The sequence below is a fragment of the Gopherus evgoodei genome, chromosome 18 (assembly GCF_007399415.2).
Source record: "Gopherus evgoodei ecotype Sinaloan lineage chromosome 18, rGopEvg1_v1.p, whole genome shotgun sequence".
Lineage (NCBI taxonomy): Eukaryota > Metazoa > Chordata > Testudines > Testudinidae > Gopherus > Gopherus evgoodei.
The window spans coordinates 10,776,571-10,799,580 of record NC_044339.1 but is presented as its reverse complement, the minus strand read 5'-3'; the positions used below and the strand labels follow the sequence as shown (position 1 = coordinate 10,799,580).

Here is a 23,010-nt window from a genome sequence, read left to right as displayed (position 1 = left end):
CTCCGCCCAGCTGGGTTAGTTTCCTTTTCCTTCTCTGCGGCCGCTCTCGGCAGCTGTCCCCGGCTCCGGGCGGTGAGCGGGGCTCCGGGCTGGGGATCCAGGGGGCTGGGGTGAGCTCTGGGCCCCGGGGAGGGAGGGGCCGGTTCGCACGTCCTGGCCCTGCCCCGGGGGAGGAGACGCAGGCGGCAGCGGGCCGAGCTGGCAGCCCGGGCTCGGCGGCCTGGATCTCGGCAGCAAGCGGCCGGGGCAGCCTCCCCGCGCCGGGGGCCAGGCCGGGTAGGAGCCGGGGGGGGGCCTTTGCATGGCAGGAGGGGGCCCATTGGGGTTGGCACTTCTCGGGTACATCCGGGGTGCAGCTGGCAGCGTCTGCTGGGCACCCTGACACATTTCCCAGGCCAGGACCGTCCTGGGAAAACCTTTGGTCAGGTGGCAACTAGTGTTACCAGCTTGGAAATGCAAAAACAAACACAACAACAAAACAGATCTGCACCCTGGGTGACCAGACAGCAAGTGTGAAAAATCGGGACGGGGTCGGGGGTAATAGGAGCCTATATAAGAAAAAGACCCAAAATCAGGACTGTCCGTATAAAATCGGGACATCTGGTCACGCTATCTGCCCCCCTCCCTAAGGCAAGCCTGCCACAGCCCCAAGCACAAGGCAGCTTTGCACCCCCACCCTTCAGCAGCTCCCTATAGTGTCTGGAGAGAGATCCCATATCCGTATGACACAAACCCACTTGCATGTTGGAGGGCAGATGGGTGCTGTATTTCAGTTGTTATCGCTTACTGCAGTGTTCCCGCTCCTGCAGGTTATTGTCAGTTGGATGCAGAAACTTTTAACATTGGCGATCTCAGTGTGTTGTGAGAATAATGCAAATCTTTAGACCCACATAAAAAAACCCCACAGTGGCAGATTATTTTTCTGGCAACTGGCAAGTCCATTTGAAAAAACCATGGCCAGGCTGGTCAAATACCCACTAGGTGGTAACCTCAGTGGCAATCGAAGGGCCCATGCATGTGTAGATGGGGTGCAGGATCTCTTGTCTGGGCTGGGGAGATAAGCAGGATTTGTGGCATGGGAAAGGACAAAGTGAATCTGTTTGACTGGAGGATGTGGGTGGCTGGCATTGCCTATTGACTGATGCCCACACATGGGTGGGGCTAGCATGCCCCACAGGTAGGCAGAGGCAGCCCAGCTCAGGACCCATTTGCACAAAGTTTCTCCTACACAGCTGTAAATCCCATCAAGGAAATGCCTGGCAATGTGTCTTGGGGTGAGCTAGGCCCTGTCAACCTGCAGTTGGCCAACAGAAATTGGAAACATGTTTGAATGGATCTGTGTCTGAATGGAGTTTAGCTTTCGCTTTAGCTAGGGTGACCAGATGTTCTAATTGTATAAGAACAGTCCTACTATTTGGGGCTTTGTTTTATATAGGTGCCTATTACCCCCCACCCCGTCCTGATTTTTCACACTTGCTGTCTGGTTGCCCTGGCTTTAGCACATGGCTCAAAATCCAATGTAAAGGTGGCCTAAGGGCCAGATTTTCAGAATTATTTAGGAGCCTAAAGATGTAAATAGATGCCTAGGAGGATTTTCAGAATCGCCTATGCAGGTTAGGTGCCTGACTCCCACAAGGACTCATGCATCCAGCTAAGCCTCATCTGCATTTTATACACGTAAACGTCTGGCTTTAAGAGCCTTGAATAAATGGGACCACAATTCACCCTTGGTGAGAGATGTTGGTGGCTGTCGGGTCCCATTTTTGCCAGTGTAGCCACAGAGTGCTGCACAGAGGTGTCTCTCTAGTGCAGTGCTTTATAAATCTGACTTCCATGTCCTAACTCCCTTTCCTTCTCCTTCCATTCCCTCCCCTCCCACCACAATTCAATGGGAGACCTGCTTTGCGTATTGTGTTCCCACCCTTTCTGGGCAGAATGTGCCTGGTGAGTCTCTCCCTGGCCTGCATTACAGGCTGCTGGAGCCCTGGGCCCACAGAAAGATGGCGAACATCGGCGACCTTCCCGAAGATGTCCTGGTGGAACTCTTTTCCCTGGTCCCCGCCCGGGAGCTGATCTGTAACTGCCAGCTGGTCTGTGTCCTGTGGCGGGATGTGGTCAACTTAGCCACTGTGTGGAAACGCAAGTGTCAGCGGGAGGGCTTTAATCATGAGAAGTGGGACAAGACTATCCAGGACTGGAAGATCTTCTATTTCCTCTGCAGCCTGAAGAAGAACTTACTCAAAAATCCTTGTGCTGAAGGTTTGTTCCTTTTTATTGGAAAGTGGCGGCGGGAGGGGAATTTACCAGCAGCTAGGAGGATGGTCAGTTCATAGCCTTGCCCAAGGTCTAATCTTTCAGGCCTCGCCTACGCTGTGGGTTTGCCCTGGATACAGTCATCTGTGTTTGGCTACTGATTTAGCTGTGCTGGCGCAACCATTGGCATAGGCTGGTAAAGCTGCACCCATGGAGCCTTAAGGTAGCACTGGTGCAGCTACACCTATGGGTGTAACCAGAACAAATCTCCAGCATCGGCAGGGCCTCGGCAGCATGAAAGTGTGTGGCCAGTTTAAATGACATGGTGAGAAAATCACCGGCTGCTGCAGCCTGATGCACCCTTGGCCCCTCCTCTCCCTACCCCCCAACCTGCAGTGGCCCCGGTGCAGCTGAGTAGTGGGGAATTGTTACCTAGGTCGCCCTAGGGTAGGCAAGAGAGGTTGGGCACACAAGTTTGCTGGGGTGCTTGGTCTGTGCTGAATGCTGCTATGAAAGATAGTGCTGGCTGACAGCCAGGCTCTCCCAGGGGAGAAATGGGTAGCGTAGATTAAGCCTGAGGAGACTCTGCAGTAGGGAAACTAGATACACCTTGAAATCACTGGGAATGGATTCCCAGGCTGCTGCAATTATCCCTGGGACAAAGCTGCCACCTCCCACCCCACGACTCACTTTTTAAAGTGAAAACTAGATTCTTGCGGAAAATTGAGGTGAGGGCTGAAAACTTCAGGTTCTCAGACCCTTCTGCTCTCCCTTCTGGGGATTAGCCCTCTGTGTGCTGGCTGAGTGGCCTCACTGTCCTCTTCATGATTTCTTCCTAGAGAGCTTTCAGTTCTGGACTCTGAAATCAAACAAGGGAGATAAATGGAAAGTCGAGGATCTGCCTGGGCAACATGGGAGAGACTTTCCCAGCCCACACGTGTGCAAATATTTTGTCACCTCTTACGGGTAAGAATCAGATTCTCGTGCTCTGAAGCTGGGCCTGGAGGGAAGAGGGCACCCTGGCTGTTTGAGAACACACCGGACTCCATGCAGGCGAGTGGAGCTGGGTCCAGGAATAGAAAAGAAGTAACTAGTTACCTTGTGGAGATACAGAGGGAGCGTCCTCTCTGCCCTCTTATGGGACATACTGCCACCCAGACAACGTCTCCAGGGCCACAAAACCAGTAGAGCTTTTTAGCGGAGACAGGAAGCTCCTCACAGCTCAGATTTGTTTCTCTTCTAATATAAAGCAGTGGCCAAACAGCTTGTGTAAAGGTTTGGTAAATGGGGTATAACCTACACAGAAGCTTTTCTCGCGGTCCTTTGTCAGTAAAGCTGAACAGAGTTTGTTCCAAACCTGTGGGATAGTCGGATTCAAGCTCTGAGTGTGTGTGTGTCTGGTTCCAGTGACCCACAATGAAAGCAGCTGAGTAGGGGTCAAAGGTGAGGATTAGCTGCTGCTGCAGCATCCCTGACACCATGTGCTGTCTGGGCTAGCAGCATGTGCCGCACAGCACCGGGGTGTTACTAATCTAGGGAGGAGCCCTGGGCTTTAACTAAAAGGAACCACTAAACTCCAGTGGAGAGATGAGGAAATAGGCACATATACATGTTGCATGTGATGCGAAAAACTTATGTGATCTGTTCCCAGGCAGTGTCTAAAGTTTCAGCTCATTGACCTAAAGAAAGAGGGTTACTGGGACCAGCTGATGGATGAAATACGGCCTGATATTGTAGTCAAGGACTGGTGAGCATGCACATGACTCTGGATTTCAGCTGGGACTACATCAGTGGAGTTCTTTGACTCTGGCTCTGGGGACTGTGATGATTTAATAAGGAACAAGTCAGACTTGGGTTCTGTTCCTGAGTCCGGAAGGGATCATGATCTAGTGTTGAAAGTCACAGAGCCGGGACTCCAGAATTCTGTCACTGGCTCACATGACTCAGTTTCCCCGCCAGGGCATGATGATACTCCCCATCTATCCGGCTCTTTGAGGTACTCTGAAGAAGAATGCTAGGTAATAGTAATACCACCTTTGGGTTATGACAGACCTGGAGATGCCATTACAGATAAGAGGCGCAAGCTGGCTTTCCCATCCACTGGCAGGCTTCAGCTTAGCTCCGGTTCCATTTCCGAGCCCCTGTATAAAATGACAAGAGCAGGGATGGCTTGTCTCTGGCAACAGGCATCCCCAGAACGGTGACTGTCCCTGCAGGTGTGTGCATCGTCCCAGTGCCTGACCTCTCGCTGTCTCTCCAGGTACGCTGCCAGATTTGACTGTGGGTGCCGTTATGAGCTCTGTGTGCAGCTGCTCTCTGCAGACTACATCGTCCTTCACAAGTTCTGTCCCGAACCAGTGATCATAGAGCAGTGGAGTGATGCAGAGTGGAGAGAGGTGAGGAATCCAGAGACTAGCTGTGTGGGCAGCAGCTTTAGATCAGTGCCATGGTTTTAACACATGACTCTAATCTGAACAATGGCTGGATAACAATGGGTCCTCCTTCCCCAGCACATCTGCTCTCTTTGGGCCTCCAGCGCTAAAGTTATTCCTTAGTGGCCCTGCAGAAGCAGCACAGCTGTGAGAGGGTGAGCTGGGTTCAGTAGGGGTCGCAGATGCTCAGCAGGTCCCACATCTATTTCAACATGGAGGGTTGAAATAAATGCAAAGCGAATGGAGAACATGACCCAGTCAGGTCCCTTGTGCTCTGTATGGACATTCTTTTGATTGAGACTGGAGCAAAGTTACTTCTGAAACCTGAACTAACTTTATCATGAGGTTTCAAGGGACTTGTCTAAACAAGAAAGTTGCACCGGTATAATTTTGAATTGGCTCTTAAACCGTTATAGTTAAACTGCTGCAGGACACTGTGTAGACACTATTTTGGTTTCTTTCAAACCTGTTCCTAATCTAATTAAACCAAACAGATAAGCCACTCTTAAACCAGAGGAAGAGCACACCTCTGTAACCCAGCACCTCAAGTTGTACTGGACCGATTGTCTTGTGTAGATAAACCCCAAATTTAAGGGACACTGGCCGTGTCTGTTCTGTCTATTAGTCCTGACTTTGCAGCTTTTCTTGTGTATAGGAGGGTTTGCTCTTGAGCATGTAGGCTGACTGCCAGCCACAACTGACTGAAATCAGGGTAATTCCCAGTGTAGACAATGCTATTGTCAGAGGAATCATTTTTATTTTTTGTTTTATTTTATGTCCTTCCTGTTGCTAACCCCAGTATTAAAATCTGAGTGCTTTAAAAACTGAATGTGCCTGTTCCAGGTCTAGTTTGTTTACTTTTCAGCATGGAGAATGTGAAGCTAGAGCGGCGGCGTTTCACTTCAGCCTCCTGCTTTAGCAACACTTCTTGTTTGGTTTGCAAGGCCTAAAGGAGAAAATTTAAAATCCCAATATTTTCAAATAAACCTGCCGCTACAGGGATTTAGCTTAACAGTGATCACACTGTAAACAGTTCTCTCTATGTCTGGCACCAAATCACCGATCAAATATGAACTGAAAAGCTTTGAAAATTGATCTGTATTCCCCTCCTCTGTAACGTCATTTGTTTTCTACACTGTACCAGCTGAGAATCGAGTTTAGTTTCACTTTCAGGTTCAGTTCTTCCTGTTTGGGTTGCTATTGCTGCTGGGAACTGTTGGCTAACAACCAGCTGTTGCACTGGCATTTCCAAATCCTCCCTGGCCATATTGCAAAAGTTTTTTGTCAAAGCAATTTTTTATTTGTATCGAAAAGCCAAGCTGAGTCAAATGCCAGTAGTTTCTCTTTTTAATGCGTCTTTAATTTTGCATCCGAGTTCAGATCAGATCATAGAATATTAGGGTTGGAAGGGACCTTAAGAGATCATCTAGTCCAACTCCCTGCTCAAAGCAAGACCAATCCCCAAATGGCCCCCTCAAGAGAGTTCCCTGCACCCTTTGTTTTAAGGCCTGTGATGTTCTTCTTTCCTGAAAGTATTTTCAAGTGCCCGCTGTGGGCCTCAACATTACTTAATATGGGAGAGGCGGCAGCCAGAGGAGTCATTGCTAAGCAGCAGCTGGCCCTGAGCGAGAGGGGAAGCTGATCTGTCAGAAAAAGAAGGGAAGTTTGATTGGTGACCTGAAAAGGATTTAGAAATTGGGTGTGTGCTTTGTGTGACTTAGCTAAAGTGCTGAAGAGGTAAAGAGGGTGGAGGGGCGTGTCTCTGCTTGCTTTTTTTAACTTCAGACATAGCAGGAAGATTGATTTTCCTGGCAGAATAGCCAGGGGAGAGGTGGGTGCTCACTCTATTTCAGTGTTTTCTCAACGTGGCAGGGGGAGGGAGGATAAACCTTCTAAACATGAAGCCAGTGTAACTGGTGCAGTGACGTTAGCCTCAGGCTTTGTCTACCCTAGAATGGTTTATCAGCAAAGGGGGGCAGGCATCCAGTCACCGCTACGTACAACACGTAGAGCAGGGCGGTTGCTGCCACAGCGACAGTAGCATCATGGGCCTGTTGCTGGAGGACTCTTTGTACCAGTGTAGGTAATACAGCATCCACACAGTCCAGGTGGAGGGACTCGTGTCACTTCGCTGGCAGGAGTTCAGGTTTGTGCTGGCAGGACTCAGATCTGAGTGTAGACGTGTGCACGGCTATGCTGCCAGAAGCTGAGTTTTGCTAGTAAACCATCATCATCATTAGTTGTTGCAGCAGTGCCTCAGAGCCCAAGTCAAGGACCAGGACTTTTGCATTAGGTATGATGCAAACTCAGAACAAGACAGGCCTTGCCCCAAAGAGCAGGCAATCTAATATAAGACAGACAACAGAGGGGCAGCACAGGGAAACAATGAGATGATATTGGCCAGCATGATAGGCAATGGTTTGTGCACACCATAAGCCTAAACCTAGTAGCATAGACCAGGCCTCGGTGATTTAATGGAAGATGTCAAAATCCCTGCAACTGGTTTGAAATCAAGTGAGTGGATGCTCAAGGTCCTGATTTAGCAAGGTGCTTACATCCTTTCCAGTGCCATGGGTAGGATAACACAGTGGTTAAACACCCCAGGCCCGTCTGCACCACATAGCCACTGCCACGGTGAACTGAATGTGGGAGAACTTGGGGCATCTAGTATCCGACTATAGATATCAAGGAGGCTTCCAGGCTAGACAGGGCCTGGATTTTTAACTTTATTTTAACCTTTTATGGCCTTCCATATAGAGCAACGCAAGCCTCTGTCTCTAACCCTCTTCCAGCTCAGAGAGGATGTTCATGAGATAACTTCTTCACAAGGCCAGAGCTCTTACTTTACCATAGGGGATGCCTACGCTGTTTAAAACACAAACGAAACACCACCCTATAGCAGCACATCAACTGACCCAGGCTCATGCTACAGGGCTAAAAATAGCCCACTTGGGCTGGAGCCCGGGCTCTGAGACCCACCCGCTTGCCGGGCCAATCTGCCTCTTGAGACCGGCTACCTTGGCTTAGCGTTGAGATTTTTGCAGTACAGACACACTCACAATCACAGGACAGGGGCTGAGTCCATCAGGCAAAATGGAAGATTTTTTCCCTCCCTTTCTTACCCCCCAGATCTCTTACACCTTCCACAACTACAAGGCTGGAGTTCGTCACATCTTGTTCGAACATGGAGGACAGGACACCCAGTTCTGGGCAGGATGGTACGGGTGCAGAGTGACGAACAGCAGCATCACCATTGAGCCAGGAGGTCACTGTAGAGAGGCCACAGGCCAGACTCCAGCTCTTAGCACTTGAGGTAATCTGCGTGAGCTCTTCCAGTTCAGACTTGGGGTGGTGTCAGACTTTTTTTTTTTTTTTTTTTGCTCTGTCCCCAGCCTCTCCATGACTGTATTTTCATACCCTGGCTGGAATCTGCAGAGCAAGTGCTCCTGGTTGACACCAAGCCGCCTACAAGCTCTGCCCTCTGAAATGACTTGTCTTCTCTGGGACTCCATTTTAACCTTATGCATCTCGCACCAGGGACATCAGCCAGGCCAAGCAGCCGAGTGTCTTTCCCACAGGAGGGAATATGCTCCGGGGCTACGGTCCGCTAAGAAATCAGCCTCTTCAAAAAGGCCTGGCCTTGGCTGCAGCACAGGCAGCCAGAGACCCCGGCAGCATCTCTTTAAAGGAGACCTTCAAAGGGGGCAGGGACTGAGGGTTGTGCCTGTGGGTTTCTATAGAACATCTGACAGGTTGAAGAGCTTGGTGGGGGAGGCAGAACTGGCTGCTACTACTATTGTACCCTGATCCAGAGCAAAGGGGGATGCTGCCGGCTCCCTGTAAACCAGAAGTGGGCACCGTCTTTGGCCTGAGGGCCATATTGGGCTATGGAAATTATAGGGCAGGCCCTGAATTGCTCACGAAATTGGGGGTAGGGGTGTGGGTTCTGGAGTGGGGCCTGAAATGAGAAGTTCAGGGTGTGGGAGGGGGCTCCAGGGTGGGGTGCAGGGGGGGGCAGTGAGGGGATTGGGAGCGCTGGAGTGGGGCAAACCCCAAGCCCGCTCCCCGGCAGGAGCTGAGGGCTGGATTAAATGGTCTGCTGGGCCGTAGTTTGCCCACCCCTGCTGTAAACATAAAATACAATAAACCAGGGTGGTGATAAAGGAAACCCGGAGTGGTCATGATCTGTGGTTAAGGCCTGAAAGGACTCACAGGGGACCAGCTGGGGACAGGGACCTTTGTTGTTTTCCCTATGTTAGTGTCAGAATTTTCAAGTCTCTCTTGGAGCACTTTGCTTTGGAACATGAGCTCTCTCTCCCCCAGGAGTTAGGATTGTTTTGAATCTTAGATGCAAAGCTCTTCAAACTGTTCATTGGGCAGTGGCGTTAAACATGTAAATAGTCTGAATTAAATTGCTTTCTTGGTATCTCTAATCAAACAGCTGGGTTCTCCAGGCAGCCACAGAAGCTTCCCTGGAGAATAAGGTGAGACTCCACTGTGTAGTGTGTAAAGCAACAACAAGTGCCAGGCCTCTTTGTATGCTGAAAACAAAAACAACCCACTGGACCTAAGCCCTCTTTCCCCTGTATGTTACTTTGCCATATTTCCCACAGCTTGGAAAGAAACTAGACCCGGATTTCAGCCTTGGGTGGTCCTGAGTGCTGCAGATTGATTAAGTAAAATGAAGCTGATGGAAGCAGGTTGTAGCTCTAGAGAACTCTCTCCCTGTGCACTGGGCATTATTGCTTTTGTGTGTGGATAGAGGGAAGGTGCAGGGTGATCCTAGGACCAAGGAAAGGGATTTGGGGTGGGGAAGAGAGGGGTTATTTTTATCTTCATAAACTGTCTCTTACCCCTGAAGTGCTGATGCTACTGGCTGGCCAATAGGCGTGAATAAAGTGATATGTATAATCCTAGTCAATTTCTTTACTCTCCTTTGTCTAATGGAGTTCTGCTCTCTGACTCTGGGAGTAGGGCAGCAGGTGATTCCATGCTGGCCAGCTCACTGATTCGTCATGGAGGGTGTTTCTGTGCCAGCCTCGCCACCACAGTCTAGGAGCCAATAGTCAAACGATGTTCTTCCCTTTTCCACCCTCACCAGTACTACGAGATTCTGAAGGCCCCTTTGAGGGCTTCTGCAACCCTGTTTTTTCTAAAGGGTGTTTTGTAGACTTAAGTGAACCCCCTCCACCCCCACTCTTAAGACTGCTCCCAGAAAAGTCAGTGGGAGTTTTCCCATAAATTTCAGTGGTAACAGAGTTGAGCAACTTCAAGTGCTTTTTGCAAAACCCCTCCCTCAAACAAATCTTGTAGGAGCACAGACAAGGAACAGACTCCAGCTCTCGCCTCAACTTGCAGAATAACAGCACTGCACATCAAAGAGGGCCCTGACCAGGGCAGGAGGCTGAGCAGGAGATGGGCCTATCCTACATGGACAATGCTCCTGCCTATTGTTTCTCCCACAGGATGGAGTGGAGACCCTTCATTGAGAGGCAAGAGGCTGGTGCTGTATTTTCTTGGCCATGGGAACCTCCTCTCCTTGAGAGAAGCCTGAGTGGTGGCAGCAAGTCACCACAGTAGCTGTGATGGAGACAGGGTGTGGGAGAGGGAGGCCCAGCACCTTGTGCGTACAGCTCTAGTTTCCTGGGGATCCGGGGGATTGGAGGGCTGAATCCCTCTCCTTCTGGAGGTGTATGTGTACAGGGGGAGACTGGGATGCCAAAGGAATCCCACGGACGTTCTCCACCCTTCCTAGATCTTTCCCATGGAAACATGGGGCCATCACTTGTGTCTAACACTGAAAATGAAGAGAGAGCAAGGCCAGTAGGAGCAATGGTGCCAGTTATACTTGGTCACTGAAATAGTTCTGAATAGTACTGGCCTGTGCATCTACCACACTGGGGGAAGCTGCCTTTGACACAATTCAGCCTACCTCCACGATGGCAGAACTCACTCAGTATTTATTGATAACGCTACAGCTCACTCACAGTGGACACACATTGTAGATAAGGCTCCACTCATCCCTGCTATAAGTCTGGCAAGTTCGGTGGAGTCACACGAGCTTAGGCTTCCAACAGAACATGGCCAAGTTATCCAGCTGGATGCTAAGAGGTACGTACACAAAATGGACATTCACATAAAGTACCAATATGCAACTGAGCTGCCCTCTAAAGGTTATCCATAGGCAGCCTGGCCATCGGGAGCTGCTTAATGGACATTAAGTCACTCAGGAGGCCAACTGAAGAAGCACCCGTTAACAGGATACGCTGCGTCCCCCTAGAAGACACTGGATTCTTCTGGAAGATCTGAGCCTTGGACACGGTTGAAGTTGATGGGAAGAGTCGGCATCAGGTACCTTTGTGGGCTCTTTCTTCTACATAAAGCTGCATCTAGAAAAGAGTAACAGAAGGGATTCAGAAAGGTAACCCTGCAGTACTGGCTTAATACCTTCTTAGGGGAATGTACTGTAGACAGGGAAACCAGACTTAATCAGCTTGGGTCTTCGCCGTAGGTTGCACCTGTGATCAGAGTCTATTTGCATGAGGTGATGTAAACTGGTGCTGTGGAGCAGCACCAAAAAGCTAAGGATTCAGTCCGGGGATATATTCTTGCTCTAGGGCCCAGTCCTTTAAGAGCACAGTTCCCAAGGGGAATTCAGGGTGCTGGGCACACTTCCACGAGGTGCTCAGCCGCTCGCAATCAGACTGTTAGTGGGCAGGGGTTATAATCCAACAGCTCTGACAGACGGGAGCTACAACCCAGCCCTCCAGCAGTGGCTGTGCCGTGGCGCCTCTCGCCTCCGACGAGCAGAGTGGGGTGTTCTTTGGCTTGCCCATTGGGCACTTCACTCCCCAGCCCCTGTAACACGTAGATGGTCTGAGCCAGGCTGAACTTACTGATGATGGGATAATGGGGCCAGTGTTTCATTCCCTCCCAAGCTTTGCCCCGTAGATGAAATGGGAGCCAGATTTCCCTCACCCTGGGGAATCTGCATAGATTGAAGTACCATGCCAGCCTGGGCTGGAGCGCTCTGCTCACCTTTAAGATATCCGAGGTCATGGTCTTCAGGGGGATTAGCCGGGGGTCATGCATGTGCACATCCTGCTCATCTGCCAGGATCCATGGGAAATCCTGGCGGCAGGAATAGAGGCTTCCTCAGAACAGGAGGAATGAACTGCAGAAAGCACCCTCCCTTTCTTGGCTCAGAGGGCTGGAAATGGGAGCAGCATTGGGTGGAGGTGGCAGGGACCCACTACTGCCCCTCCCTCCGGCCTTCTGCACCCCACAAGTGCTCCCCCTGCCCCTTCCCAGTCATTGGGTCTATGGCAAAGGAGTAAGGAGGGAATGGGGATGGGGCCATGAACATGAGGATTTGAGGGGGACCATAGATCAGGCTAGGGGAGGAGTAGAGGCAGAGCACATGCCTGGCTGGGAAGTTAGCAGGGAGCTCCCAGCTTTAAAGAGTGGTTTATACCAGAAAGTCTTGCTAATCCACACACTGACAATGTCCACCCCGCCCATCCCTCAGCCAGGGTTTACCAGCAGAGCCTGAGCCAAGGTCTTTGATTACTAAGGGCTCATTACCCTATGCACCCAGAGACCTCAATCTCCTCCTCCAATTCCCTCCCCTGACCTCCACTTGCAGACCTTACCTCTGCCCTGGGGCTAAGCAGAAGAACTCAAAGTGGGTTACGTATCCCATAGGGGAAAGGGGGCTCAGCACCTCACAAGATTAGTGACTTGCCCATCTGGAAGACAGGTAAGCCATCTCCCCAGGGGGATGTTGTGAGCATGTACTGGCTAACATGCACATAGGCTGCTGGCCTGTCCACTCAGCCTGCTGTCTGGTTCAGGCCCTTCTTCGCAGGGTTTCAGCTTGAGTTGTCTCATGTAAAACTAATATCAAATTCCACATTGCAAACTAGTCCCTTCCCCTGACACAGGGGCTGCCAGTCTGGCCTCGCTCCTGGCGGCTCTTCCCCAATCTTCCTACAGGCCATCTGCCTGGGATCTAGCTTGCTCTAGGGCAGCGGTTCTCAAACTAGGGGGTCGGCAGGGCTACTTTAGATTTGCTGGGGCCAGGGGCCAAAGCCTACGCCCCACTGTCTGGGGCCCAAGTCTGAGGGCTTCAGCCTTGGGCAGTGGGGCTGAGATTACAGGCTCCCTGCCTGGGGCTGAAGCCTTTGGCCCCCAAATCCATGGTGGCAGGGATGGGGCAGGCTCAGCCTTCAGTCCCCCCTCCTGGGGCCATGTAGAAATTTTTGTTGTCAAAAGGGGGTCGCAGTGCAATGAAGTTTGAGAACCTCTGCTCTAGGTCCCACCTCAGGAGCCAACCTGCTTTCTAGCCCTAGTCCAAGGATCTCCAACAGGAGCCTTCCTGCTCTCTGCAGCTCTCCCAGCTGGGCTACTTGTTAGCTTTTATAATCACCTGATCAGTCGCAGGCGAGGCCGGGGGCCAGACACCTGCAACACTGCATGTACATTCCCAGTGCAAAACTTCACACCCTCCTTGTTAAGGAGAGGTCTTTGGAGAGCTCTTTGAGACATCAGGAATTGCTGTGGCCCAGTCCTTCCAGGGAATGATAATATAATCCCACTGATGAAAGGAGAATCCAAAGCTGCAGCACCTTAATTCACTTCCATCCTTTACCATGCAGCTCACTGCAAGCAACAAGCAGATAGAGGCATCACCTACCTTTATCACCTGGATCTTCTCCATGTTTCGCGTGGCAGCCTCCCGTGTATGAACCAGGACAGTGAAGGTGCAGCCTAGAAGGGATGGGGCAGGGATGAGAGGAAGGCACTGTAATCAGATGGCCAGAGGGAACAGGGATCAGGGTATGATCTGGGCAGTGCTCGGACAGAGCCAGCTTCTCTGCATGTTTCATCCACAGCTAAGTAAATACCAAGACATGTTCCTTTCCAAAAGGGACTGGGGAAGTAATCTGTCATTTTCTGATCTCTCTGACTTTGCTAGCGCTCTCCTTAGCACCACTTCAGAAACTGTGGACTTCTCCACGGTCTCCACCTTCCCCTCTCCTGTAAACCTCTCGCCAACTCCAGGCCCCTGATGCAACTGGCCCAGAGCACCTTTTATATGATTCGGATTCTGCTCCAGTGCTCATGATCAACATTTTATTTCTACCCTCACCTCTTGAGCGAGATGCTCGTTACCTGTTGGCTGCTGCCTTCCACCTCAGAGCTGGTTGCACTTCAGCGATGCTGCATATGTCTAATATGCACCAGGCCCTGTGATCTTTTGGGGATTAGATCCCCTGTACTTTTTTTTTAATCTCCATTTTTGCCTGTCTGAGTGACAGTGAGCCCAGCTGTGCAAAACAAACTCTCTCTAGTGTCAAGGATCAGGGGTGTAGCTGTGTTAGTCTGGATCTGTAAAAAGCAAGAGAGAGAGAGTCCTGTGGCACCTTGCAGACTAACAGATGTATTGGAGCGACGAAGTGGGTATTCACCCACGAAAGCTCATGCTCCAATACATCTATTAGTCTATAAGGTGCCACAGGACTCTCTGCTGCTTCTCCCTAGTGTCTTTGTCCAGGAAAGACATTTTGCCACCCCTTACACAAAGAGCGGTATGTCAAATCAGGCAGTGAGGCTGTCACTGGAGCAGCAGTTAGAGCCCAACCTGGAGAAGAGGAGGCTTTCAGTCCTACCTGGGGGGTTGTTGTCGAGCACGGCATCGCACACGCTAATCTTCAGGATGAAGGCACGGAGCAACTGCTCCACGTGGGACAGCAGCGAGTCCGAGCTGGGGAGGAGACAGAGATCATTAGGGGAACTCCCTGGCCCAGAAGGAGGGGTAGTTGTATCCAATATCAGCTCCCAAAGTCGAACACGGGGAGAGGGAAGCAGCTGCACTAGCTGCACTGGGCTGGGAGGAGGGAACCTTTACCTGATGGAAAGTAGAGGTGGCTGAGTGATCTCAAAGACAAATCTCTCCACTGGATGGTGCTCTTTATCCAGGATTACTACCACCACCTTCTCCACGTCATTCTGCAAGCACAGACACCCAGTCAGGAGCTCTCTGCCAGATCACCCCTCTTCCTCTGCTCCCCCTGTCTCTGATGCTCCCTATGAATCAGGAACATGCTTACCTGCTCTAGCCCCGCATCACTTCAGTGTTTTCCCAGTGCTTTAGAAAGGCTGCTGGATTGCTCTAGCTACAATCAATGCCCTACTAGTTTATTATTGGATACGAGATCCCTGTTGGGGGAATCACCCCAAGACTTGTAGGGAGCTGCAGTCCACCACAACGGACATTTCCCTCTCTAGCTACTGCTACATGGAGAGGCAACGTGCAGCCATCATAGGCTTCCACCTCCCCAAGGATTAGACACGAGGCTCACAATATACTCCCAACCCAGGGACAATACAAGGCAGAGGACAGTTCACACTCACAGCACCAGTAAGGCGAGTTTGGCTTCACAATTTAGATTATGTAAAAATAAGCGTTTAAAAATCCTAAAGCCAATAGACTATTGAGTTATAGTGGAAAGAGTGCTGAAAAATAATAAACCACGTGGTGTTGGCAACCAACCACCGCAGCTTTATGGCTAATGCTCAGAAGTGAAATTGAGGAAAATTAACTAGCAAGTGAAACTGCCCTATTTCAATCCTCCAAATGGAGAGCAATGCCAAACTGCGAAGAGTAAACAACAGCCTAAGGCAAGGAGCTCTGCACAGCCAGACCTCACTGCCGGATTGGAGCCTTAAGCGGGTGTCTAATTTTGCTTGCATTAATAGTCTCCCTGACCTCCATAAGGCTGCTCATGTGAGTAAAGTTACTAGTGACTAAGTGTCTTCAGGATTTATAAGCCTTATTTTTAAGTGTTTCAATTTTAATCATTTGTAACATACCATAGTTAAGGACACATATATATTAGTTAGCAGTCTGCTGGTGTCCTTTTACCTGTTTCAATGTGAATAAATGAACACCACCAAACCTGGACCCTGGTTGTGGGGAAACTGATTAGGTCACTAACTCTATACCAGTGGTCCCCAAACTGTGGGGTGCATCCCTTCTAGGGGGGTGCAGAGGAACTGGGGGGAGGGGGGAAGAGTAGCAGACCTGGGCAAGCCCACATGGGGGGCAGGGAGAGAATGCCCCCCAGCTCCGCTGCGGCCCTGCCCCCCATCCCGCTCCCAGCCATGGTTTCGGCCCCAGCCCTCACCCCAACCTAGGCCCCTGGTTGTGGCTCCATTCCCAGCCCCAGCTTTGGACCCCTTATCACGTTTCCCCACTTTCCCCAGGAGCTGCGGCTCTGGCCCCTGGGGGAGGGAGGTGTGGACAGGGTGGGACAGGGACAGGTGGACAGGGGAGTGTGATCCTGAAAATTTTGAGGACCACTGCTCTATACAAATCTCTGTAAAAGTTCTCTATTTGTGACTAGCACAGTTGGGGCAGGGGGTATGCCCCATACGAGGGTCTCTGGCATGGCCTCACCTTCTCTAACAGTGGCTTCACACAATGCAACGTGTCCTGGATGTACTGATTCAGCTCTGGATGACAGGACATCTGTGCAAACAGAATGAGAACTCAGATCAAATAGCAGAAGGGCTGGTGGGCTGCAGGGCCTCAGGGGGTTGCTACTGTAATGGGATATTTTACCACTAGGTTGCCAGTTCAAATCCAGCCGAGGTAAGTAGTGATTGGAAGTTGCTGGCATCTGATAACTATGCAGTGGCTTATGGGAAATAGGCTAGTTGTCAGCAGACACCACTAGACCACTGTCTACCTCACAACTGGTCTTTCTTAGAGACAGTCTCTCCCAGCCAGGATTACAGCACATTGTGCGGGCAGCATGGGGGAAATCTGTACTGCTGTTGCCTGTGATCTGTCTGTTCTGTGCATAAGTGTAACATTTCAAACTCCAGAGTTGTTATTTCATCCCTTTTCAGGACCACTCAATTCACTTTGAAAATAATTAAGGGTTTGCATTTGTTCAAATATAAACTAATTCAGCTGGGCACCAGCCAGAACAAACGCACCTCCAATATCTCATTGATGGCCACAAATGCCATTCTAGTAGCACCTCCCTGAGCCTAAGCATTCATAATAATACTTACCTCTTCTGTAGTGCTTTTGAACATACAGCATGCTCCCTGCTTAATTGTGTATTTCCTCATAGCCACAGAGCTACAGGAGAGACACCTACCTGGACTGGTACGTTGTATTTTTTCCTCTTCTGAAAGATCCCAATGGGGTAAACTTCTCTAACATAAAGGATGAGATGAACAGCCACTTCAAGAAACTCAGAGAGCACATCTGCAACCACTGGAGAACAGAAGAAAGAGGAGGTGGAGGAAAGCAGGTAAAGAAAAACAAACCCAGCAAATATGTCCTGGCTGCAGGAATCTCCTGGTTAACTGTTGCCCATGATCATCATCTTATCCGTACACTGCTTGTTTTATGAACTGTGGTGACATGACGGTCCTCCCAAAGCGTTTTACCCTTGAGATCACTGCATTCACCACTGATACACAACCACCTCTAGGATGGAATGTGCTAACTATTTAACACCACAGCAACACTATACAACCATGTATGACCCGAAGTAAAGAAAAATCCTGTATCCAATTGAAACTGCGGTGAACTGGAGGAAGGCAGAATTTCATGATATACCCATGTAAAAATATAATTATGCAAGTTGACCAGGATTATAAACGCTCCTTACAGGTCTCACTTCCAAGTATGACCAGAGCTACCCCAGCTTAGCTTGTGAGTTCCAAAGCTCATAACAGGGCAGTGCAGTGATCATCATAACCTCTGACCTGCAATACTACAACCCACCAGCAAGGCATAAAGGTGTCCCATTTTCCCTGTACAGTACATGTTTCACCCCATTCACAGCAGTAGCTGAGGGGTAGAAGACCAACACACCAAGGCAGAGCCAGCTCTATCTCCACAGGACTCCCTGTGCCAGCAAGAAGCCTCATGAGCTTCTGGAGAGCAGCACGCTATGCTACCTTGTCCAAAGTTGAGATCCTGCCGGGTGAGGGTGGTCATCTTTCCAGTAACCTGGGAAGGAATTGGGAAAGGAGTTTTCCTCTCAGCTCATGGCACCATTCAGATCCCTCTCCCCCATTACCTCCATACCAGCAGCAAAATTCCACACTCTAGATATTTGCGCGCACACTAACTGCTATTACACAAACCAAGGAAGGGTTCTGATTTTCAAATGCCGCATAGCCCCCATCTACTTGAACTGCCATCGGGGTTGCTCGCAGATCGGCTCTCAGGAACCCAGTTAAAGGGATAGTGGGTAACAAATCATATTTTGCATAAGATGACATCCGTCCTTGTGTTCTTGATAACACCTCAAATTGCAAATCTGAATGTACTGGTTTCTGCTGTTTGTGGGAGTGTTTCTTGTTTGTTAATGTTTTGGGATATGTGATTTTGTTTTGTTTTTGTTTGTTTGGGGGGGGGGTGTTTTTGTTTGATTTTTGTATTAGCCTGGGCAGTGAAAATGAGCTAGTCACTTTCACAATTTTGTCTTTATTTCCCTTTCTGGTTCCCCTGCACTAACAAAATGCAGCAGTGTTTGAGTTGCAAACACTGCAGGGGAAGGATTAAACCCAAACAACAAAATTATATTAATGTGGAAAAAAGTGTTTTATAAAACCAAACTCCCCTCCCATATGAGGTACTTATATGGCCTCTGTTAGACAGTAGCTGAGCACCTCACAATTATTAATGTACTTATCTTCACAACACCCTGTGAGGTAGGGAAGTGCCATTATCTGGGGAACTGAGGCACAGAAAGACTAAGGCCATAGATTTTGAAGGTATTTAGGCAGGGCTGCCCTCGGTGTTGAAATGCCTAACTGATTTAGAAGCCTAAATTTCATTTCCAAAAGGGATTTAGGTACTTCAGAACCTAAATTCCACTGACTGTCACTGAGTGCAGCAACACCTAAATACCTTCAAAAAAAATAAAATCTAGGCCTCCAGCTCAGGACATACAGGAAATCTGTGGCAAAGCAGGGAATTGAACTCAGCTCTCCAGTGTCTCCTTTTACCTTCAACCTCAGACCAGCCTTCCTCTCACAAAGACCCTAATCCTGCAGATGAATCTACATAGAGACAGCTGCACCCACCTGAGGACAATTGCAGGACAAGACCACCGTTTTTAATAGCTAACCCTCCCACTGCCCCAGGATATGGCTTACTATGGTGAGGATGGGGGACTGTGGGCCTGACCCAGAACCCACTAAGATCAGTCCTTCCATCCATTACAGTGGGGTTTGCATCAGGCCCCAGGTGTGTACCTGAATTACAGCAGATAGGATAGAAAATGTGCTGATCCACTCAGCAGGGCTCTTGTCAATGGTTTGAGAGGGCCCAATGGATTGAGGTTGTGTATATTGGTAATGATGCTCTTTGGAAGCTGGGGAAAGCCTGAGCATCTTGTCAATGGAGACACTCTTATTACTTTATTTTGGTACCATCCAATACTTCTTTTTACATTTTCAGGGCAATTGGCCAGACAGGATCCTGAGCAAGCCTGGATTTGGCAATCGGTGGCAAGCACTCGTGAATCCAGCAGGGCACCCCCCTCTCACCCCTGGTGATCGGTTCACTCTCACGGCACAAGCCCACCCCAAGTAGGGCTTCTCCAGGGCAGCAGGTGGCTGCTTCACCCCCCAGACCCACCCTGCTCTGGCACCTTGCGGCGTGGGGGGGAGGTTCTGTGAGAATTTTGGCACCTTCCAGGAACAGGGTCTCATGTGGGCACCCCCCACCCCGGTCTCATTTCAGGGCAGACGCAGGACTGATCTCACCAACACCCCCTCCCAGTCTAGGGCGCACTCAGGGCCCCCCTCCCCAATGCCTCCAGCTCGGGGCACGCGCCGGGCCACCCCCACTCCACCCCCCCTTTTCGGGGCACGCGCGGGGCACCCCCACTCCAGCCCCGCCTTTCGGGGCACGCGCGGGGCCACCCCCACTCCACCCCCCCTTTTCGGGGCAAGCGCGGGGCACCCCCACTCCAGCCCCGCCTTTCAGGGCACGCGCGGGGCCACCCCCACTCCAGCCCCCCCCTTTTCGGGGCACGCGCGGGGCCACCCCCACTCCAGCCCCCTTCCCCCGTTTTCGGGGCACGCGCGGGGCCACCCCCCGTGCCCCCCCCTTTTCGGGGCACGCGTGGGGCCACCATCCCCAGCCCCCCCTTTAGGGCACGCTCTGAGCCACCCCCACTCCAGCCCCCTCCCCCCTTTTCGGGGCACGCGCGGGGCCACCCCCACTCCACCCCCCCTTTTCGGGGCACGCGCGGGGCACCCCCACTCCAGCCCCGCCTTTCGGGGCACGCGCGGGGCCACCCCCACTCCACCCCCCCTTTTCGGGGCACGCGCGGGGCCACCCCCCGTGCCCCCCCTTACCGCGGGGCGGTGGCCGCTCCCCACCCGGGCCCCGCTTGCCAGGCTTGGGGGTGTCCGCTCGGCGCGGCCCTTTGACGTGCCTCGCCGCCCCCTGCCTTCCGCCGGGTCCTAGCGCCCCGCGGGTTGCGCCAGCCGCGCACAGCTGGAGGGCGGGGCGCAGCGCCCAGGCGCTGGGGGGAGCCGGGGCCTCTGACGATCTTGGTGTGGGGATCTCCGGGTGGGGGTCCCCCGGGGGCGGGAGGCCACGCAGTGTCCCTGCTTCCTCTTCAGAGAAGGGGTCTCCGCAGTGTGTGTTCCCACGGGACAGGCAGGGCCTGATCCAAAGCCAGTGGGACTGGGAGCCTGTCATGGAGCTTTGAATCAGGCCTTTGAAGGGGAGTCGGGGGGGAGGACGATGTGGGGATCAAAAATCACTTTAAACACAAACACATTTCTGAGCCCTTGCCTCAGTAACACGCTCAAAATTGAGTTTAGCGCTAATATGCTTCTCTTCATCGGGTGGTCTCATTTTACAGGTTGGGAAACTGAGGCAGAAAGCAGTGAGTGACTTGATCAAGGGCTTTCAGTGAGTTCCTCTGAGATTTGGTTCTTCTCATTTTAAGCACCATACCTATGTGCAATGCTGCACTCAGAGACGGGGACATAGTCTGGAATTTAGGGTTGGGGTGCTTTAAGGGGCTCTGGGTTTGGGGGGGCTCAGGGCTGGGGGAGGGATTGGGGCATGGGCTTACCTCCGGCAGCTCCCTGTCAACGGCACAGCTGGGGTGCAGAGCCAGGCTTAGTGCTTGTCCTGGCACCGCGGACTACGCTGCACCCTGGAAGTGGCCAGCAGGACTGGCTCCTAGGCAGAGGTACGCGAGCGGCTCTGCGTGGCTCTCACCCGCAGGCACCATCTCCCCCGCGCCCCCCCAGCTCCCACTGGCCTGTTTCCAGCCAATGGGAGCACGGAGCCGGTGCTCAGGGTGGGGGCAGCGCCTGGAGCCCATGGTGCCCCCTGCCTACAAGCCGGACCTGCTGCTGGCCGCTTCCGGGGCACAGCACGGTGTCGGAACAGGTAGGGACCACTCATTTTTACTGGCCGGCCACCAGGGTCCCTGGGTGCTGAGCAAGGTGACCCAGTGCCTTGCATTCTGCGACCCAGTACTTGAAAACCACTGATCTAGATGCAGGCTTTGTTGTGTCTAAACCAGCAGTTCTCAAACTGGGGGTCGGGACCTCAAAGTGGGTCATGACCCCACGGTGCCAGAGCTAGTGTTAGACTTGCTAGGGCCTGGGGCTAAAGCCCAAGCCCCACTGCCCGGGGCTGAAGCCCAAGAGCTTCAACCCTGGGCAGTAGCGCTCAGGTTACAAGCCCCCCCACCTAGGGCTGAAGCCCTTGGGCGTAGGCCCTCCCCGCCTGGAGCATCAGTGCTCACGTTTCGGTCCCCTCCTCCTGGGGTCATGTAGTAATTTTTTTTTGTCAGAAGAGGATCGCGGTGCAATGAAGTTTGAGAATCCCTGGTCAAGACAGATAGCTATCCAGCCTCCTTTTGAAAGCCTCCCTCTTAGAGGGACACTTTTAGATCAAAGTTGGCCCCAAATTCTGCTTCTTTAAGTCAAAAACTCTCAGACCAGTTTGAAAAAAGACGGTAACCAACAAAAATATCTCCAGGCATTTATATTAATTCCACTATGTTTTTAAAAAAAACAAGTAAACATTCCCTTTGGTGTTTACAGCCCACACTGGGAATCATTGTGCCGTTGCTTGACAGCCAGAAAGCAAAATTCTCTATATACACATAATAAATAAAGACAAAGAAACTGACTTCAGTGATTTTCATTGTCCAAATGTACATGCAAACATTAAAAGTTTTTTTTTCAGATTCTGCCATTCTTAATAATCTAAAGTGATATGAGTAACACAGGTATGGAGAATTAAAAATTATATATATATTTACACACCCACACACACACAATGAATTTGGTGGTGTCAGAGTCCAATCACCCTAGGATGGTCCAGTGGTTAGTGCAGCAGCCTGAGCACAAGACTGGCACAGCTGCACTGCAGTAGTTGTGCTGCCGTAGCAACTGTAGTAGCTCCGTGCCTCAGTTTCCCATCTGTAAAGTGGGGATAATAGCGCTTCCCTAGCTCATAGTGGTGTTATGAGAATAAATGCATTAAAGATTGTGAGGTGTTTAGATACCACCAGTGCCACCCAGGGGGAGGGCAAGTGGGGCAATTTGCCCTAGGCCCTGCAGGGGCCCCCACGAGAGTTTTTGGGGCCTGTGGAACAGGGTCCTTCACTCGTTCCAGGGGCCCTGGAAAACTCTCGTGGGGTCCAGGCCCCTGGAGCTTCTTCCACTCCAGGTCTCCAGCAGCAATTCGGCAGCAGGGGGTCCTTCCGCTGAAGTGCTGGGTCTTTGGCGGCAATTCTGCGGCGGGGGCCCCTCGCCACCAAAGACCCCAGGCCCTCTGAATCCTCTGGGCAGCCCGGGATACCACCATGTAGAAGTACCTTAGATAGATTGATTCTCCTATCTCACTCAGTCATTCCACCTTCTAAATTTTCTCTACCATATTTAGTTTGACGGGAGCATTAAATTTCACAGTCACTTCAAATTTCATATACTCCACATCTGTGCACTGGACCCTTTTACTACAGCACTGGTGGTGCAGAAGCCTAGGAGGAAAGCTTCGAGATCTAGTGGGACTTTTCTGATGCCGTTTTAAAATGTGTGCATTGGGGGACACAGCCCTGGTAAAATCTAAAGTTTTTTGCAATAGGCCTTTGCAGTACCAGTGTCAGATTCTGCATGCCAAGCTTCAGCTCTCCCAGTGCACACATTTTGGACCCTGTCCTGCTCCTAGTGAGGCCAATAGCAAAACATCTCTTGATTTTAACAGGATTAGAACTGAACCCTTTGAAATGAATGAATGCAAAAACCC

The 23,010-nt window shown here is 51.2% G+C and overlaps 2 protein-coding genes across 9 annotated transcripts; one reads left to right on the top strand and one right to left on the bottom strand.

Moving 5' to 3' along the window:
• Positions 1–9,601, top strand: FBXO44 (F-box protein 44). Of its 8 annotated transcripts, none has more exons than XM_030537527.1 (6): positions 1–72; positions 1,973–2,259; positions 3,093–3,219; positions 3,905–4,000; positions 4,514–4,649; positions 7,815–8,169. In XM_030537527.1, exons 2-6 carry the CDS (start codon positions 2,001–2,003, stop codon positions 7,995–7,997), a joined length of 801 nt encoding a protein of 266 aa, XP_030393387.1. In that variant the 5' UTR covers positions 1–72; positions 1,973–2,000; the 3' UTR covers positions 7,998–8,169. The 8 variants fall into 8 exon arrangements, with proteins under 8 accessions (XP_030393387.1, XP_030393386.1, XP_030393392.1 ...); XM_030537526.1 differs by having other exon boundaries at positions 25–72; positions 1,935–2,259; XM_030537532.1 differs by having other exon boundaries at positions 27–110; positions 1,935–2,259.
• Positions 9,602–10,625: 1,024 nt separating this feature from the next.
• MAD2L2 (mitotic arrest deficient 2 like 2) lies at positions 10,626–20,172 on the bottom strand. Its single transcript, XM_030537717.1, has 9 exons — positions 20,085–20,172; positions 17,670–17,721; positions 16,859–16,977; positions 16,147–16,218; positions 14,596–14,696; positions 14,357–14,451; positions 13,381–13,454; positions 11,724–11,816; positions 10,626–11,074 (listed from the first exon to the last, which is right to left on the bottom strand). Exons 2-9 carry the CDS (start codon positions 17,707–17,709, stop codon positions 11,033–11,035), a joined length of 636 nt encoding a protein of 211 aa, XP_030393577.1. The 5' UTR covers positions 17,710–17,721; positions 20,085–20,172; the 3' UTR covers positions 10,626–11,032.
• Positions 20,173–23,010: the final 2,838 nt, after the last annotated feature.